Genomic DNA, 19,849 nt, shown 5'->3' on the forward strand with positions numbered 1-19,849 from the left:
CCTCGGCCTCCCAAAGTGCTAGGATTACAAGCATGTATCACTGCACCTGGCCCTCAATTTTTTTTTTTTTTAATTATCTGGGCATGGTAGTGCACACCTATAGTCCTAACTACTCGAGAGGCTGAGACCAGAAGGATCCCTTAAGCTCAGGAGTCTGAGGCTGCAGTACACTTCCCCACTGCACTTCAGCCTGGGCAACAGAGTGAGAGGCTGTCTCTAAAAAAATAAAAGGCCTCACACCTGGGAGGCCAAGCAGAGGTGGGAGAATTGCTTAATGTCGGGAGTTCAAGACTAGCATGAGCAAAACAGTGAGAACATAGTGAGACAATGTCTCTACAAAAAAAATTCAAAAATTAGCCAAGCACAGTGGTGCACACCTGTGGTCCCAGCTACCTGGGAGGCTGAGCCAGGGCAGGAGAACCTCTTGCACCCAGGAGGTCAAGACTGCAGTATGCCATGATTGTGCCACTGCACTCCAGCCTTGGCAACAGAGCCAGACTCTGTCTCCAAAAATTAAAAATAAATAAAGAACATCAATATTCTATTGTTTCGTACATTCAGTGCTAGTCCAATAAAAATGACAACAGATTTGTGTGTTTGTGTATGTGCTATAACACATAACTCTAAGCTAGTTCTAAACATGTATTATGGGAGAAGAATGCACTAAGGCAGGGCCCCCAACCCCTAGGCTGCAGACAGGGACGGAGACTGGTCTGTGGCCTGTTAGGAACCTGGCTGCACAGCAGGAGGTGAGCAGCAGCATTATCACCTGAGCTCCGCCTCCCATCAGATCAGCAGCGGCAGTAGATTTTCACAGGAGCGCTAATCCTATTGTGAACTGCACATGCGAGAGACCTAGGTTGCACAGCTCCTCATGAGAATCTAACTAATGCCTGATGATCTGAGGTGGAACAGTTTCATCCTAAAACTGCCCCCCCAACCCCCATCCATGGAAAAACTGTCTTCTATGAAACTAGTCCCTGGTGCCAAAAAGGCTGGGGACCACTGCACTAAGGCATTCTTGAAGGAGAACAAGGTGGGGAATTTGCCATGACAGACATCAAGACTTTTCATAAAGTTCTGGTAACTAACACAGCGTGGCACTGTGGCAGGCAGACGAACTACTCAATGGTACAGAAAGAAGGGCCCAGAAACAGGCCTGCACATTATAGAAACTCACTTTATGACAGGGCTGGGCATTGCAGGTCTGAAGAGAAAGCATGAACTTTTGAATAAATAGAACCAGGAAAACAGGCTTTTCATGTGAAGAAAAAAGAAAAAAAGAAAAAAAATTAGACTGCTGCTTCACATCATATATAAAAATCAACTCAAGATAAAGAAATTAAATGTGAACAGAAAAACTAGAAAACTGCTAGGAGCAATATGGAAGAATAATTTCACAATTTTATTTTCCTAGGACACAAAAAGCACAAACTATAAGCGAAAAAAATGCTATCTATTGCATTAATATTAAGAACTTCTGTTTATCAACGTAGACTGTAAAAAAGATGATAAAATAAATCACAGACTGGGAGAAGACATTCGTAACACATAAATGACAGGAGCTTAGCATCCAGAAGAGTTAAAGAACTCCTACAAATCAATAAGATAAGGACAAGAGAAAAACTGGCAAGACTTGAGCAGGCACTTCACAGAAGAGAGAACATGAATGGCCAATAAACATATGAAAAGATGCTTAGTCTCATGAGTGTTCAGGAAAATGCAAATTAAATCCATAAAGAGATTCCACTTGGTACCCATCAGACTGGCAAAAATTCTAAGTGTGAGAATATCAAGTGATGGTAAAGACACGGTGTAAATGGAATCGCACCCACTGCTGAAAGAAAACGGGCTTGGAGAAGAGTTTATGAAGAACAAATGGTGGAGCACTTGCCAAGGCGGACATCAAGAATTTTCATCACGCTATGTAATTACAACAGTGTGGTGTTGGTGCAGGGTCAGTCAAAGTGATCAATGACACAGGATAAAAAGCCCCAGGATAGGCCCCCTTTTCTATGGAAACTTAATTTATGTTATTTGGTCAAGTAGAAGATGCAACTATCCTCTGCCTCAGCCTGACTAACCCTAACAAAACCTGTGAAAAGTTATCCCAGGAAACACACAAGAATGCTCACTGCAGCTCTCTTTCTGAGAGAGTGCAAAAGAAAAATCTAGAAAAACCTAAACATTCATCAAGAGTTTGCCTGATAAGTACACTGTGGTATATTCATACAATAAAGGTAGTGTTCTAGTTCATAAACTGGTGGTGAGTAAATGAGTGTTCACTGTACTATTATCCATTATTCCCTAACCACCTTTTCTTTATAAATAGTCTTTTCTATTGACTCATTAATTACGTTTTGCAAATCAAGGAGAGCCCAGAAACGGAGACAAAATAAGATGTTAGAAGCCAAGTGCAGTGGCTCACACCTATAATCCCAGCAACTTGGGAGGCTGAGGTAAGAGGATTGCTGGAAGACAGGAGTTCAAGGCTGAAGTGAGCTATGATCTCACCACTGTACTCCAATCTGGGCAACAGAGTGAGATCCTGTCTTTAAAAAAAAAAATTAAAAAAAAAAGATAAAGACGTTAGAACATCAAAGTGTTCCCTTGTGTGTTTCCCCTTTCTTTAGGTTGTTCTTAGATGAACTCCCCTCAGCCTGGAGGCAGTAAGGCCTGTGATCTTGGGTGTGGTCAGCTGAGTAATGGCCTGCAAAGATATCCAGGTCCTAATTCCTAAAACCCGTGAATGTTACCTTATAAGGCAAAAGGGACTTTGCAGGTAGAATTAAATTAAGGGTTTTGAGATGGGGAGATTATCCTGGATTATTCAAATGGGCCCTATTTGATTTGTGATTAAATGTGATTAAATGTAATCACAAGTGTCCTAAGAGGAAGATGTAAGGGCAGAACAGAAGACAATGTGATCACAGAAGCAGAGACTAGAGTAATGCAGCCACAAGAAATACCAGCAGCCACCAGAAGCTGGAAGAAGCAAGGAATGGAGCATCCCCTGGAACTTCCACAAGGAACCAGCCTTGCCAACATCTTGATTTTAGCCCCAAAAGAGTCATTTCAGACTTCTGACTTCCAGAACTGTGAGAGAATAAACCTCTGTTGTTTTAAACCACTAAATTCATGGTTACCTGTTACAGCAGCAATCATAGACTAATACAGTGGGAAAGGATGCTTGACTTCACTCACCTCTTCATCTCAGATTGTTTTCCACTTAGCACACCCTGTCCTCTGACTTCTCTTCTCTCCAACATTGGATGCCACAGTGTCCCCCCAGTAGGAAGACAAAGCAGTGGTTTAATTCCTTCATATGTAAGATGTACCACTTCCCCTGCTGAAAGGGCTTATCCCTACAATTTCCAACCAAAACCAGACAAGTCATTCACACACACCCACAAAATATCCACCCAATGGAAACAGCACTGGGCAGGCAGAGGGACACTTGAATTCAAGTCCCAGTTTCCCAGTGACTGGCTATGTGACCTCATAAACTTCTCAAAGATGGAATCAGAACTTATTCGTCTTTATATCCCTGGTGCCTGGCAGGCATCAAATGGTCAAAAAAATGAGCAGTACATCAATGAATAAATTGACCAAGCTATGAATCAATCAATCAATCTTGAGCAAGGATAGAAGTCCTAATCACTGAAAAAGGAAATATTTTTAATAGCTCTTTTCTCTCTCTTCCTCAACCAGTATAAGGAAAAAGATTAAAATCATAAAGTTTTGGTCAGGCACAGTGGCTCATGCCTGTAATCCCAGCACTTTGGGGTGCCAAGGCGGGCAGATCACCTGAGGTCAGGAGTTCAAGACCAGCCTGACCAAAATGGTGAAACCCCGTCTCTACTAAAAATACAGAATTAGCCAGGCATGGTGGTGCGTGCCTGTAATCCCAGCTACTCAGGAAGCTGAGGCAGGAGAATCGCCTGAACCCAGGAGGCGGAGGTTGCAGTGAGCCAAGATCATGCCATTGCACTCCAGCCTGGGTGACAAGAGTAAAACTCCATCTCAAAAAAAAAAAAAAAGAAAAAAATCTTAAAGTTTTAGGGTTGGACAGTTTTAGGGTTGGAAGCCAGGAGCTCCCTGCCTCACAAGGCAGCCCAGTGCTGTCAGTGCAAACTACTGGAAACCTTTTCCCTCCAACAAGCCAAAAATTTATCTTCTGGCCACCCACCGGTTCTAGTCCAATTCTCTAACCATATAAAACAAGCTTACTCTCTTTCTCACATTAAAACATTTTCAGAACGTGGACACCTGGCCTTAAGTCTTGGCCTAGCCAATCAGGCTAGTGATTTTGACAGATCACCTATCTCTGTGGGTCCCCATCTTCCTTGTCTGTTGAACAAGGGCACGACATCACCAAGAGTCCTTCTAGCTCTAAGACGCAGTGTGAAAAACACCACCTTCTTGGCATTTAGTCCTTCACTGTTTTAACCTATTCATTGGATTTTTCATGTCAACTTTTTTACTTCCAGAAGTGCTTCTTTTCCACATGGGCCTATTTCCCTCCCCAAGGATATGCTGTTTTCTTATATTTTCAATTCTTTGCTTTATTTCTTTTTTCATTTTAAAAAAGACTTATTCTAAGGTCTCTAACTGGTAGCTCTATTATAGAAATAATATATATTATTAATATATGTATGTGCAAAGGCTGCTGGATGGGACAAGCTTGCCACCTTCTAAGAATAGTGAGGAGGCTGGAGCCAAGTGAGAGAGGGGAGGCCACTGCAAGGTAAGGTCAGAGCGTGGGCAGGAACCAGACCTTGTTGAGTGTTGTTGACAATGGTAAGGAGTTTGAGTTTTACTCTTAGTGAGATGGAGCAGTTTTTAAATGGCAGGGGAAAGATGGCCTATGTTACTTTTTTTTTTTTTTTTTTTTTGGAGACGGGGCCTCGCTGTTGCCCAGGCTGGAGTGCAGTGTCACGATTTCGGCTCACTACAAGCTCTGCCTCCCAGGTTCACGCCATTCTCCTGCCTCAGCCTCCTGAGTAGCTGGGACTACAGGTGCCCGCCACCACCCCCGGCTAATTTTTTGTATTTTTAGTGGAGACAGGGTTTCACCGTGTTAGCCAGGATGGTCTCGATCTCCTGATCTCATGATCTGCCCGCCTCGGCCTCTCAAAGTGCTGGGATTACAGGCGTGAGCCATCACGCCCGGCCCTATCTTACATTTTAATGAGATCACTGGAGGGACAGGAATAGAAGCAGAGAAAACAGTCAGGAGGGTTTTCAATGGTCCAGGAGAGCAACAGTATTTGGTTGGAGCAGGGTGGCAGTGGTGGAGGTGGGAGTCATGGGTAGACAGGCGAGTATTTTGAAGGCAGAGTTAGGAGAACTTGCTGAGAGCCTGGATTCCACAACACACAGCCTGAAGTGTGCACAGATCCTGCTGGATCCTGCAACTCCCTCGGGAGGAGCACGTGTGGACTCGTGGTTCTCAACCTCATGTGCTCATGAGAAAAAGTACTTGCATGTTCTTGGAAATCCAGCGTGAATCTCCAGCATCAGCTGGCCAGGCTCACTAGCCTCTTTCTCAAGGCAGGTTGTATTCCCTCTCCTCTGAGCAGTGTGACCCACTCAGCCCAATATTCTGTCTGACAGGCCTAGCTTTGGCAGTCTAAGCCCCAGTTGTGACAAGACAATTTTACACTGATCACAATTAGGCAGCCCATCTGTGAAAGTAAGACAGGAGGCTAGGCCCAGTGGCTCATGCCTGTAATCCCAGCACTTTGGGAGGCCGAGGTGAGGAATCACGAGGTCAGGAGATCGAGACCATCCTGGCCAACATGGTGAAACCCCGTCTCTACTAAAATACAAAAAATTAGCTGGGTGTGGTGGCGGGCACCTGTAGTCCCAGCTACTCGGGAGACTGAGGCAGGGGAATTGCTTGAACCCGGGAGGTGGAGATTGCAGTGAGCCAAGATGGTGCCACTGCACTCCAGCCTGGCGACAGAGTAAGACTCCGTCTTAAAAAAGAAAAAAAAGAAAAAAGAAAGTGAGACAGGAGGGCTCCCTTGACCCCTCTGTGGGACTTGTGACAGGGGTGTGGCTTGCTTATTCGGCCTGCAGTGCTCAAACCCCTTGTAGGAAGAGAAGCATGCAGGTGAGCAGGTGCCAGGGCTGGGGTGAGCACTTTTGGGCTCTGGTCCCATGGCAGCGTCTAGGGGTGTGTTACAATTAATGCTGTTTTAGCAGTTGCCATCTGCAGATGGCTGTTAACCAGCTCAGTGGAGAGTTAGGGTGACAGTCTTTTACACCCTGCCCTCTTGGTATCTGGGTTCCAGGAAGAACCTGGCATCCTGGAAGAATCCAGTCACACAGAAGGATGGTGAATGTGAAGATTTTATTGAGTGATAGAGGTGGCTCTCAGCGAGATGGGGAGCTGGAAAGGGGATACAGACAGTGGGAAGATAATCTTCCCCTGGAGTGCGGCCATCCCTGGCCGAACTCCTCTCAACGTTCAGATGCTTCTCTTCTCTCCTCTGCCATGCCACTGTGCTTCTCTACCAGTGGAGTTTGGGGGTTTTTTTGTTGTTGTTGTTGTTTTTTGAGACGGAGTCTCGCTCTGTCGCCCAGGCTGGAGTGCAGTGGCGCAATCTCGGCTCACTGCAAGCTCCACCTCCCGGGTTCACGCCATTCTCCTGCCTCAGCCTCTCCGAGTAGCTGGGACTACAGGCGCCCGCCACCAAGCCCGCCTAATTTTTTTGTATTTTTAGTAGAGACGGGGTTTCACCGTGGTCTCGATCTCCTGACCTCGTGATCCGCCCGCCTCGGCCTCCCAAAGTGCTGGGATTACAAGAGTGAGCCACCACGCCCGGCGGAGTTTGGGGTTTTTATGGATACAGGATGCAGGGTGTGGTGGGCCAGAGTGGTTTTGGAAAAAGCAACATTTGGGCAGGAAAACAGGGATAACTGTTCTCATTTAGGGCCACAGTTTCCAGGCTTGAGGGTGGGGCCTTTGCCAGGGAACTACCCAGTACTTCTACCCAGTACTTCCCTGCCCCCTGTCCATAACAAAAGATTCTTGGTTGGGCACTGGGTTGACAGAGTCCAGGTATGCTATTTAGAACTCATAAAAAGTTGGGGTCAGAACCTCTCAGAACCAGAAAGCATGAACGACAGTCTAGCACAAATGGTGGCCTGCAATTGAATCCCAGGTCCCAGGTCCACAGCCAATAATGAGGATCTCAGGCAAGTCCATCTCTTTTCAATTCACAGGGGACATGATGGCACCCTGTCTCCTGATTCAGCCCTTCTCAGGCTTTATGGGGATCTTGTTAAAATGCAGATTCACTAGGCCTGGGACTCTGCATTCCTAACTACTCCAGTAATGCCAATGCTGCTGGTGCACAGATCACACTCTGAGGATTGAGGTCCTGACTCATTCACCATCCAACACGCACTCGCTGGGCACCTACTGCATATGAGAAACTGTGAGGGAGACAAAGCAGATGTGGTCTGTAAGGGGATATCAATGCACAGACCACCATAGCACCAGGAACAAAGTGACAATGCCACTCTGGGGCTCCAGAGGACAGAAATCTTTCTTGGTTAGGGGACCTAAGGGAGGCTTTGTGGAGAAAGGTAGAGACACATATGGAGAGTGTAGTAAAAGCCAGAGGGCACCTTCCAAGGCTTTAGCTATGGAATGGCATCAGTTCTTTGTAATTGCTAATTTCTCCTCAGACTTAAGACCTCGTTTCTTGACTCACAAACAGAATAAAGGGACTAAAAGGGAAGTGAGAGAGATATTTCTAGTGTAGAGATTCAAGCAGTATGTCAGGATTCTCCCAGCTGCACAATACCATATTATGCCAAGGACATTTCTAGGTTTGCAAAGCTGGTTAGGAGTCATTCATTCAGTATATATGGTGGTCATTAGGGCTGTTCTTTAGTGAAGAGTGTAATTCCCCATCCACTTGAATTCAGGTTTGGCCAATGACATGTGAGCAGAAATGGCATGTTATCATCTCCAAGTGCAGGTACTTATGAGCCAGTATGTGACTCTCTACTTTTCTCTCCCTACCACAGTGAATCCTGGGGTGTGTGTGTGTGTGTGTGTGTGTGTGTGTGTGTGTGTGTGTGTGTTTTGAGACAGGGTCTCACTCTGTTGTTCAGGCTCAGCGCAGTGGCGTGATCTTGGCTCACTGCAACCTCCAGCTGCCAGGCTCAAGTGATCCTCCCACCTCGTCCTCCAAGTAGCTGGGACCACAGGTGCACACCACCACACCCAGCTAATTTTTGTATTTTTTGGAGAGATGGGGTTTTGCCATGTTGCCCAGACTGTCTCAAACTCCTGGGCTCAAGTGATCTGTTCACCTCTGCCTCCCAAAGTGCTGGGATTACACAGTGAGTCACCATGCCCAGCCAGAATCCTGATGTCTTATAATGATAAGACAAAGGAAATCCAGTCAGCCTGGGACTCTGAGTGAATGCGATGAGCAGAGTACCCCTGCCAACCCACAGTGAACAGGCAGCAGAAAGCAAGAAATAAACCTTTGTTTTCTTGAGCCACTGGGATTTGGGAGTTGTTCCTGCAGCATACCCCAGTCCATCCTAACAACAAATATTTAATTGGTTATAAGCATCATTTAAAGTTTTCATTCTAGGATATGGGACAGCTCATGGCATCAAAATAGCAGCTGCAGGAACTGGGACCCGAGCAACCAGAACCAAGACTCTCTTGTGCCAGCCTCTTTCTCTCACCCAAGTCTCATCTCCATTTATTTTTGCTTTGCTGTATTCTTCACTTTTGCTTATGGACTTTCTCCATGTATGCCAGGTGCTTTAGATGCCTCAGCCCTAACTTCATATCTTTCCAACTCTGGGCCCCATAGGCAAGGCTATTCTCCCTCAGCTCCAAATCAAGAAACCCTGGGGAAGGATCTCAGTTTGGGTCACCTGCCCACCTCTGGACCAATATCCGTGCCCAGGGAAATGCACATCTAGCCCTGGGTCACATGCTGACTTCTGTGGCTGAGTGGAGGGAGGCAGGATGGAGCATGTTACCAGAAGGGAATGGAAAACTAGTTTTGCAGCCCAAAGTACTATCCAGAGTCCCCTACAAAGAGGGGGAAAGGATATACACACATAAGTATGCAGGAGAATGCCTAAGGCAGACTTTAACTGAGCTGTGATCAGTGAAAGAAAAAAAAAAAAAAGGTGGGGGGGCGGGGAATGTAGTGTAGCTATGCATGATAGTCCTAAGAGGAAAGAGAAGAAGGGCAAGACAGCCTCTAGGCTGGACAGCTCCCTACAGTGGCAACAGGAGGCACCTTTGTCCTAGAACTGCCAGGTGACTGACAAGGCCACCGGGAGAGAGAGAGATGGGATGTCAGGAGGAGACGTTAACTCAAATAACAGATGCTCTCTGTTTACTAATCTAATAAATCTGACAATGGGGCAGACCTTTTCTGATCAGGAATGAGCCAAGAGTGGAAGAGCAAATACTGAACCAATACATGTGCCCCATTGCCATCTTCCCTGCATAAAGCACTCTTGGGACTCTTCCCCACTAAGCCTAACTCAGCTTCTTGCTCCTCAAGACAGTGTCCTAGGCAGCCTCACATTAATCATAAGAGATGAACCTCACTTGCCATCCTGGTCTGGGTACCCACGCATGCTTGAAGGCCTGTACCAAATTACCTTTCAAGATTCCTTCTGAAATCCCTACTGTGTGCCAAATAGTTGGTCCTCAATCTATATTTCCTTTTTCCCTGTATTCCCACGGAAGCCCCAGTGTAACTTAAAAAACCCAAAGTGAAAATAATGTGCTTCTGTATAAAGACAGATGAGATCTGAAAATTCAGAATAAATACTCTGAATATAATGATCCAACTTCTAGTTCCTCAAGAATCCCAATTCCCTTCCCAAGGCCCAGAATCGAGAGGAAAACATCCTTAGTGCCCAAGTGCACCCACCCCTTACTTCTTGTTGGGGGTTGGAAAAACACCCCTAGACTAAGGATTCTGGTAACCAGCTGGGCATGTGTGTGGCTCATCCCTGGCAGTGAAATTCCAAAGGTGCCACCTGCTATGGCTGCTGCACTGCCATGTCTCTCCTTTCCCTAGCCTCCCAAACTTTCCTGGAAACACACACACACAGACACACACAGACACACACACACACACACACACGCTCACTCACAAACACTCATATGTACACAAAACAGCAGCCTCACTAAGTGGCCAAAGAGGACCTGACTCCCCCTTCCCTCATTCTCCCCAGGGCTCCTCCTCCCCCGACATAATACACCCTCCAAAAAAGATAGCTGGCTTCAGAAGGAAGTGGGGAGACTGACCCAGTAATAACTAGGTGAGACCCTCACTTGTCAGCTAACCTCAAATAAGACACAGTGGGAAGAAGTGCATGAAAGCTTCTTCTCAGCAGGCAGGCAGGATTAGCAAACAAAGAAACAGGGCAGCTCAACAGCGGAGAAATCTAAGCTGGTATTTTTCACTTCCTTGAGGATACTCCTCCTGTTTATAAATAAACGTGATGCATACAGGCCAGCTGGAGAAGGAAGGGACCTAGAGGAACACTGACCCTTGGCGCTCTTAGGACCTGCAAGGTGACTGTGGCCAAAAACCTGTCTCTTAGACAGGGAGCTGGCCCAGGTGGATGGGAGTTGCCCTTAGGACTGTGACAGTGAGTCAGACCAGCACTGGGACTAGAACACATGTCTGCTGCCTACTAGCCTAACATCTTTCCTTTCACAATTCAACTGAAACATTTACCCAGCTCCCACAGTGTACTACAGCACGGTGCCAGGAAATCAATCCTCAACCAAATGGAACCCTCCATTAACTGAATCAGTTTCCTGCATGCCACATTTTAAAAGCAGGCCCCAAAGAAAGGCTAGCTTATATTTAAGGACTTACAATCTTTTCTTTTTTTTCCATTTGTTTTGCAACAGTTGGGGAACATCTTGAGGACAATCCACATTCCTCCAAGCCCCATCCATTTTCACATCCCTGACCCAGGACAGACTTCATGCTCCAAATCCCAGTCCTGGAACTTAGCCAGATCTTCAGCCATCAAACTAAGACTCTGTCTTGATTATCACACTGTATTTTCTAAAAACTAATATTTTTTAAAATGTGCAATGTGGAAATAAAATGTTTTCTGCACAGCCATTAGTTATTCGGAAAATTTTGTGGACTTAGAACTCTCTTTTCCCCATGTAGTGAGTTGGGGTTTTAGTCTACTAATCCCATAAGGGGTGAGAAGCTCTTGATCCTTTCAGCCAACGTTCTGGGCCTTGGCCAAGACAAGGCAATACCTGCTCCTTAGAATAATGCTTCAAAAATGGCATATTCTTCCAAGAAGTCACAGAGCAACGTTGGTGTCCCCCCATCCAAAAGGGTGCACAAAAACATGCTCTCCTCAGTTTGAAATTCATTCATGCCTAGGCCTTGAGTTGAGTGTAAAGAAAATGAAAGCAGGCAAGCAGGCAAGTCCTAAATAAGCCCCTGTGTCCCATGAAGGTATCGACCAGGTTCTGAGTGCTATTGCACTGAGTATCTCTTCCTTAATTCTTTACAGGCTGAGCCAAGGAAGTTAGGAGAAAGAGAGCTGGCAAGAAAGAAGCATCTCAAACTGGTCCTCACTCTAAGAGCCTCACCCGTGGGCACAAGCCTGTCTTGATGCCTGCTGACCTCCATCCCCAGGGGACAGCACTAGCCAGCCACTCTGCTTGTCCCCAGGGCCTGGGATTTCCTTCAACACAACCAACCTTCACTCAGTGCATTCAGGTGCCAGGTACTTCGTGAAAGACCCATGGCAGGGGAAAAGGGGTTGTAAAGGGAAACAAGCCATAATCGCTTTCTTCAAAATGCTCACGGCCAGTAGCAACAGAGACAACCGTGAGCACTGGCTGGCTGTCCCTGGAGGCCATCAGCTTGTCGTGATACCTCTGGTCGGATGGTTGGGAGCACACAAAGACAGGAAGACACTCCCTCTCTAGCCTCAGAACACAGTGATAGGTCTTCCTTACATGTTCTTTGATGTGACAGAGGCTTACAAAACCATGAAAAGATTGGTTACACAAAACGTGACTCATGGATAAAATCATAGGATGCTCCCATACCAGAGGTCTAGGGAGCTTGAAAGAGATCAGTTTTTCTCAGTGAGGAGTGAAGGTGGAAAAAGCACTGGACTGGACTAAAAATCCAGAGCCTGTTTTCTTTACCAGCTCATCTTGTGTCCCTGAGCAAGGCATATTTCCTCTGCAGTTTTACAGATGAGGGGGAGGGCTAGATCAGTTGTTTTTATTAGCAGTAAAACACATATATTTTTCTGAATTGTATTTTATCTAGAACCCCAATATATAAGACAAACAAAAAGGGAACTGCTTGGGTTGAATCAGGGATGAGGAGCCCAGAGCCCATCTGCTCAGGCTGGGTGGCCCTCGGGGAACCCAGTTTGAAAACCGCAGGATTAAATTAAGTCTGAGAGCCCCTCTCATTGGGTTCCTGGGGAGGACAGAAGGAGGGACTCATCACTGATTTAGTGCTCTCCGTGGTGCTTGGCAATTTATACATCAAGTGTCATGGAAATCTTTGCAACAGCAACATGAGGTTAACTAGCTGTGGACTAGCATCTGCTGTGATCTGAGTTGTGAACTGGGATCTTCTGGGAAGAGGCAAAACTGGGATTTGAACCACGGGTGTTCTGACTCCAAACACAGTATTCCCCCTCTTGATAAGAAGTTCCTCAAGGTATGTGGAGTGTAGAATATTGGGCTGAATCAATAATATCCTTGAATTACAAATATATGTACATATATGCATACAGGAAAATTTCTTGAAGAATATGCCCTCCATCATTATTCTTAGTTATCTCTGTGTGGTGGAAATGTGGATGATTTTCAGTTTATCTTTTCTAATTTTCCTGTAATTAACAAATATTGTCTTCATGGAACAGGTATTGTTTATTAAAAATGATGTTCATAACTCATAATCAATATGCTTATGCTGGGTTTCTTTTTTTTTTTTTTTTTTTGAGACGGAGTCTCGCTCTGTCGCCCAGGCTGGAGTGCAGTGGCGCAATCTCGGCTCACTGCAAGCTCCGCCTCCCGGGTTCACGCCATTCTCCCGCCTCAGCCTCTCCGAGCAGCTGGGACTACAGGCACCCACCACCACGCCCGGCTAATTTTTTTGTATTTTTAGTAGAGACGGGGTTTCACCGTGGTCTCGATCTCCTGACCTCGTGATCCGCCCGCCTCGGCCTCCCAAAGTGCTGGGATTACAAGCGTGAGCCACCGCACCCGGCCTATGCTGGGTTTCTACAGGGAATTAGGGACTGGGGGATAAGTGGTATCCCTGACCTTTTGGATTTGATAGTGGAAGTAACAATCGCAAATCTCATCAACTCTCCTTGGGCCACAGAATGCTGTTCATTTAAATTCTCTGAAGTCTCGGTTCTAGGGAGTGTGGTTGTTTTACAAAGCAACAGCACATCCTTGAGACACCTCCCAAATATATGCCTCTCCTCTCCATCCCCATCAGTTGCCCATTGTAAAAAAGGGGGAGGGGCCGGGCACGGTAGCTCATGCCTGTAATCCCAGAACTTTGGGAGGCCGAAGCGGGCGGATCACTAGGTCAGGAGTTCAAGACCAGGCTGGCCAACATGATGAAACCCCGTCTCTACTAAAAATACAAAAATTAGCTGGGCGTGGTGGCGGGCGCTTGTAATCCCAGCTACTCGGGAGGCTGAGGCAGGAGAATCGCTTGAACCCAAGAGGCAGAGGCTTCAGTGAGCCGAGACTGTGCCACTGCACTCTCCAGCCTGGACGACAGAACGAGACTCAGTCTCAAAAAAAAAAAAAAAAAGGAAAAAAGGGCAGGGGTGAGGGAGGTGCTAATAAAACTAATGATAGTCACATGACCCAGGACCAGATGCCCTCACTCCCAGCCCAGCAGGACCTACAGAGAGCCCACTAGCCAGGCCAGCTCAACTCTCCAGCCCCACCCTGAGGGCTCCCCAGAAGCCACTGGCAATATGGATCCCAGAGAGGAAACACCACCCTGAAGGCAAGACAGTGTTGGTCAGGCATGAGGCAGGGCAAGGCGTGTCAGCCACTTCCCTTATTATTCATGTAGGCTTTGCCGGCAGAAATCTTCTAAATATTTAACATGCCACCTCAAGGTGCAGTGCAAACCCCCCGTAGTCAGGAACAGCTGTGGAGAGGCCTTCACGAATGACTTGGGGGCTGAAAGGCACAGACACTGGCTTTGGGAGGAAAGCCCTGAATGGTGGCGGGAGACAATGCTGAGATCCACTTCGGAAGGGAAAATCAGTAAAGAAGGGAAGGGAGATGGGAGGTGTTTCAAAACGTGGAGAGTGATGGTGCACAATCACTGGGATCCAGAGCCCCGCGTTCTCAGACAAAGAAAAAGCCCGAGGTACGGGCCACCCTCCTCCCCGCCTTAGACTCCCCACACCCATTTCAGCCCCTGCTAGCTAGAGCAGGTGGCAAATCTGTTCTGACTCAGGCCAGGACGGTTAGGGAAGAACAGGGACTTGGAACAGCCACGTCTATCTCCAAAGGAGAATAAATCCACCGGGGAAGCTCTTCAAACATCTACGGGTCCTGGGGCTTGAAAGAGAAAATCGGCCCCCACGCCCACCCCCAATGACTACACAGACCTCACCCCAGATGACTGCGCTCTCCTGCAAGGCTTGGGAGGTGTCATCGCCACCATGCGGGTGGCTGTCACTTGAAAATTTCACGTGCACTCCTGGAGGTACCTGCCCCTGTCTCTCAATCCCCTGCAAAAGGAGTCGGAGCCGGGGGCTCCAGGCGTTTACTCCAAGATTCACATGCGTCTTCCCATGTCCCACCTGCCTTTGCCGCTGTCGATGTAGACATCTAAAAAGGAGGATTTTTCCAACCCCACTGGGAGCGCCGCCTCTGCCTCTCCACCCGTTCCGCGCTGACCCTCCAGGCAGCGCCCCTGGTTCGTCAGCGCTGTCCTTTCCACCTGACAAAAGCTGGGACGGCGGGGCGCGGCGCCCGGCGACCGCACATTTCTCCCAAAGGAGAGAGACGCGTGTCCCCGCGGCGCGCCCATTCGGGGCCTCCGCAAATAAACCGAGCTGGGGAACAAAGCGGCCGGGGCGCGGCAAGACGCAGCCCCCACGGAACCCCCGAGCGCCCCAGCCCTCGCAGTCCCGGCCCAGCTCCCCGCAAGCGGGCGCCGGCGCCTGCCGCCTCCTGGGCAGCAGCCGCGTCCTGCGCCGCCCGTCAGCCCGCAGGCGTCCTCGGCGGCTACTGTACCTGCTAAATTTAGCTGCGCCGGGTATTAATAGCCCGAGCCACTGGGGCCGGGCTCTGCAGGGGCGCGCGCAGCCCGGGGCCGGGGGCGGGGAGGGAGGGGACGGAGGGGCGCGGGGGAGAAGTCCACTTACACCACCAGCCTGGAGATGATCCATGACACCATGGCGGGCAGGCGGGCGGGCGCGGCCCGGGCGGCGCGGGTCGGCTAGGCTGCGGGCGGCGCGGGCTGCTGCGGCGTTCCCGGCACGTCAGTCAGCTCACGGCAGCCGCCGCCAGACTGAGCGCGCCCGCCGCCCTGCCCGGCGTTGGCGCGTTGGCGCAGCCGCGGCACGTTCTGGCGGCGGCGGCGGCCCCAGCCCCCCGGGGCTCGGCGGGCCCGCAGCGATTGGGCGGTGAGCCGGTCAGGGCACCCGCGGGCCCGCCCCGCCCCGCTCGCCCCGGCCCCCGGCTGAAGGCGGGCGCGTCCTGCGCGCTCCCCGGGGCAGCGGCCCTGCCAAGGGAACCCTGCGGCGGCCCCGTTTGCAGGGCAGGGACCCGGGTGCCGCCCCATCCTCAGCGTTTCAGCGGAGAAACTGAAGGCCGAACCTGGACCTCGGGAATCTGTCTGCACCTGTCTAGGTGGGATGCTGTCATCCCTCATTCAGCTAGTGCGTTAGTCTCATAAACGGTTTACCTGGATCCAGACCTAACCTCTTCAGTCTGTCCCTTGCTCAGCACTTTCCGCATAAGAAACAAACCTGGGCGCTTGCCTCCCTACTTAAAATTCTACAGAGTCCCTATATGATCGTGGTACCTGCCTAGAACCGTGTTGCCAAGACCATTTCCCCAAATAGTCCTCTAATTCTTTTCCCTCCAGGCATCTTGGACTCAAATATTTGCTGTTTCTTCTTCCCTGTCCGTACACGCCACGCCTCATCGTCCTGCCTTGGTTTGATTCAGCTCCTTCTTCAAGGCTGGACTGAAGGGCTACTTCTTCCTAGGGAAGGCCTTTCCTTGGGGGCTGCTCCGGGCCCCAGGAGGAGACTAGAACCTGCGACTGTATAGTACTAGTGCCCCGCTGAGCCACGTTGAAGTCTTAGGCAAAAGGGAACTTGTGCACCCTATATAAACGTTTTTATGTATTTTTTTAAATATCGTATTAAACATTATGGTTTTTTTTTGTTTGTTTGTTTGTTTTTATGAGACGGAGTCTCGCTCTGGGGGGCAGCGTAGCGATGTCGGCTCACTGCAAGCTCCGCCTCCCAGGTTCAAGCGATTCTTCTGCCTCAGCCTCATGAGTAGCTGGGATTACAGGAGTGCGCCACCACGCCCAGCTAATTTTTGTATTTTTAGTAGAGTCGGGGTTTCACCATGTTGGCCAGGCTGGTCTCAAACTCCTGACCTCGTGATCCGCCCGCCTCGGCCTCCCAAAGTGCTGGGATTACAGGAGTGAGCCACCTATTATGTATTTTAATTGCTGAATTTTATGGCACCTCTTAAATGTTGCACCCTCACTGAGCGCCTCAGTCTGCTCACCCTAGTCCCGGCCGCAGATAGTACATTATTCTGTTACACTGGAAACGCTTTGTCCTGTACTCCTCGGCTCTGCTGCTGCTTTTCCCACCTTCCGATAGCTTAGGTTCTGCGTGGTGCTCTCAGCGCCCTGTCCTTTGCTGATGATGGTGTCATGTATAATTCAGTGTCAGATGTGAGAAGCGCAGGAGACAGCTTAGTACCCTCAGATGTAGCAGAATCTGTGCGTGCGTGTGCCTGGTATAGGCAGAAGAAAGACTTCACGGACAACAAGGGAACGGCAGATGAGACATGCTCTCATATCTCAGGTCTCCAAAGAACCCATAAAATAGCTGTAATGTAGCAGTTTTTTCATGCTGCCTTGACCCAGTTTTGAGGCTCAGGCTGGAGGCTGGTCAGTTCCCCTTCTCCAGCAGTCTATTAACCCCATACCCCCAACCACTTCCATTAGCAGGCTCTCACACGCGGGACACTATACACCTGCCCAGGGCTAGGCACCAAACAACTAGTTACAGCCCCTGTACTTCAGAACCCGCTGAAATTATCCAAATTAGCCTATCCTATATCTGCTTGCCTTATTTCACTCTTTCCTTCCCTCAGAAACCATGATAAAGATGTTTGTCCACAATTCCCCTCTCTCCCTCTCTCTGTGACAGACCCTGGCCCTGAGTGGCCCTGCATGGTGTGCTGTGATCTCTCCAGGAAACTGTGGATATAAAAAGCTCTAAAACTCTTTCCAGCTTCTCTCTCTTGATCTGTGTCTGGCCCCACCATATCTCACTCAAGGTAAGGTTATACCGGTAAAACAATGCTCCACAGGGAAAAGCTTTCCATACTTTTCATGCGCGTCCGTGTGAAGAGACCACCAAACAGGCTTTGTGTGAGCAATAAAGCTTTTAATCACCTGGGTGCAGGCGGGCTGAGTCCGAAAAGAGAGTCAGCAAAGGGTGGTGGATTATCATTAGGTCTTACAGGTTTTGGGATAGGCGGTGGAGTTAGGAGCAATGTTTTGGGGGCAGGGGTGGATCTCTCAAAGTACATTCTCAAGGGTAGGGAGAATTACAAAGAAACTTCTTAAGGGTGGGGGAGATTATAAAGTACATTGATCAGTTAGGGTGGGGCAGGAACAAATCACAATGGTGGAATGTCATCAGTTAAGGCTATTTTTACTTCTTTTGTGGATCTGCAGTTACTTCAGGCCATCTGGATGCATACGTGCAAGTCACAGCGGATGCAATGGCTTGGCTTGGGCTCAGAGGCCTGACAGTACTTACTAGGCAGAGAGAACACCAAAGCTAGATCAGGACAGTACCCAGCACAGAGGACCTTCCTGAGAGCTCCCTTCCCCTCCATCCATACCCCTCACCTATACTCCCTGGGTCAGAAAGGCTGTTACCCATCTTGCAGGGGGAGCAGCAGAGGGATGGACTACTGTGGTTCAAAGAGACCCTGTTGGTGGGAAAATAAAGGAGAAGGTGACCACATGCTTGTTCCCTACTCCCTATAAGTGGAATTCTCAGATTTGACTATTGCACAGGACTGAGCATTTTAATTACCAAAATGAAACTATTCATGGGGTTAAAATATCTTGAGGTCTTTTTGTTAGCTGAAGAGGACCAGAAAACTAGTGAGACCAACCCATATTTCTCACAAGGGATGAGAAAGAACTTGTCCATAGAGCGGACTTGGATGGGTAGAGGAGGGAAAAGAAGAAAGAAAGAAAGTTGCTTTTTTACTGCATTCTGTCTCTTTCAGTGTAACTGTTACACTTATTGTATCTCTGTATCCTGGACCTCCTCTTGTTTGTCCTTGGCCCTGGAAAACATGAGGCCGGGGAATGGACTCCACCTTCTAGACAATGGAACTCTTACAGCTCTATCAGTTGCTTGACTTCAAGTTCTTTTTCATAAGAACTGCTTTGATAATAGATGTCTCTCACCTGTTTTTACCCTGTACCCTTCCCCTTTCTTCTGGGAAGAGCTCTCTGTTTTTCACTCCAACCTTAGAAACTGTGATTTTCTTATATGTCCTCACTACCTTGATTGGCTTATGGGTGATCACCAAACAGAAACTGGGCCAACGATCTCCCTTGAGATTTTTAAAGTTGAAAATAGAAAAAAGAGAATTCCACTTTCATCTATGAAGCATTGGCTGCTGTGGGAATTGTCCTCCCATTGCAAACAACTAGAAAAACAGGATCAAAAAAAGAAGCAACTGTTTTTGTTTACTTGTTTGTTTGAGACGGAGTCTCACTCTGTCACCCAGGCTGGAGTGCAGTGGTGTGATCTCGGCTCACTGCAAGCTCCGCCTCCTAGGTTCACACCATTCTCCTGCCTCAGCCTCCCAAGTAGCTGGGACTACAGGTAGCCGCCAGTACGTCCAGCTAATTTTTTGTATTCTTAGTAGAGGCAAGACGGGGTTTCACCATGTTAGTCAGGATAGTCTCGATCTCCTGACCTCGTGATCCACCCTCCTCGGACTCCCAAAGTGCTGGGATTACAGGCGTGAGCCACCGCAACTGGCATGAAGCAGTTGTTTTTAAGCATTGAACAACAGACAGCACAGGACTGTGATAAGTAAGAGAAGAGAAACAAATGAAGTGAGTCTTACGTCTGAGCTTACTGTCTCAAAGCAGTTTCCAGGCATCACTGTAGGGATGGAGAACCCAAACAGAGCCCAGAAATTTCACAGAACACAGGAGACAGATCAGAGTCCAGGGAAGCCAAAGTGGCTAGAATTTGTGAAGCAGAACATAAGAGTGGAGGGAGATGATTAGAGAGAGAGCTGCAGAGATCTGCCGAGCAGTCACTTCAAGTCATTAGCTGAATACTGTCCTGAGCATGCATGGGTGAAATTCTATGAGGCAATGGGAAGAACTACCAGAAAGCCGTATGCCAAACAATTCCTGGAGCTCACACAGGGCTGGGAGTAATTTGTCTTCATACCAGCCAAAACAGAGACCTTTTATACACAAAGCATTGGCCAGAGTCCACAGAAGGGTGTCATCTTAATGAAGGGGGAGGCTAAATTAGCCCTAAAATA

The 19,849-nt window shown here is 48.4% G+C and overlaps 1 protein-coding gene across 2 annotated transcripts in view; it reads right to left on the bottom strand.

Moving 5' to 3' along the window:
• REEP1 (receptor accessory protein 1) overlaps nucleotides 1-15,595 on the bottom strand; it is a 123,816-nt gene extending 108,221 nt beyond the window's left edge. Inside the window, exon 1 of one of the 2 annotated variants that reach the window (XM_032176561.2) lies at nucleotides 15,427-15,595. In XM_032176561.2, the coding sequence (XP_032032452.1) occupies nucleotides 15,427-15,458 (32 nt within the window). In that variant the 5' untranslated portion in view covers nucleotides 15,459-15,595. The remainder of the gene's footprint in view (nucleotides 1-15,426) is intronic. The other variant, XM_032176560.2, reaches the window with a different exon arrangement.
• Between the last annotated feature and the right edge of the window lie 4,254 nt (nucleotides 15,596-19,849).

Source organism: Hylobates moloch, unplaced genomic scaffold, assembly GCF_009828535.3.
Source record: "Hylobates moloch isolate HMO894 unplaced genomic scaffold, HMol_V3 SCAFFOLD_15, whole genome shotgun sequence".
In the NCBI taxonomy this organism is placed as follows: Eukaryota; Metazoa; Chordata; class Mammalia; order Primates; family Hylobatidae; genus Hylobates; species Hylobates moloch.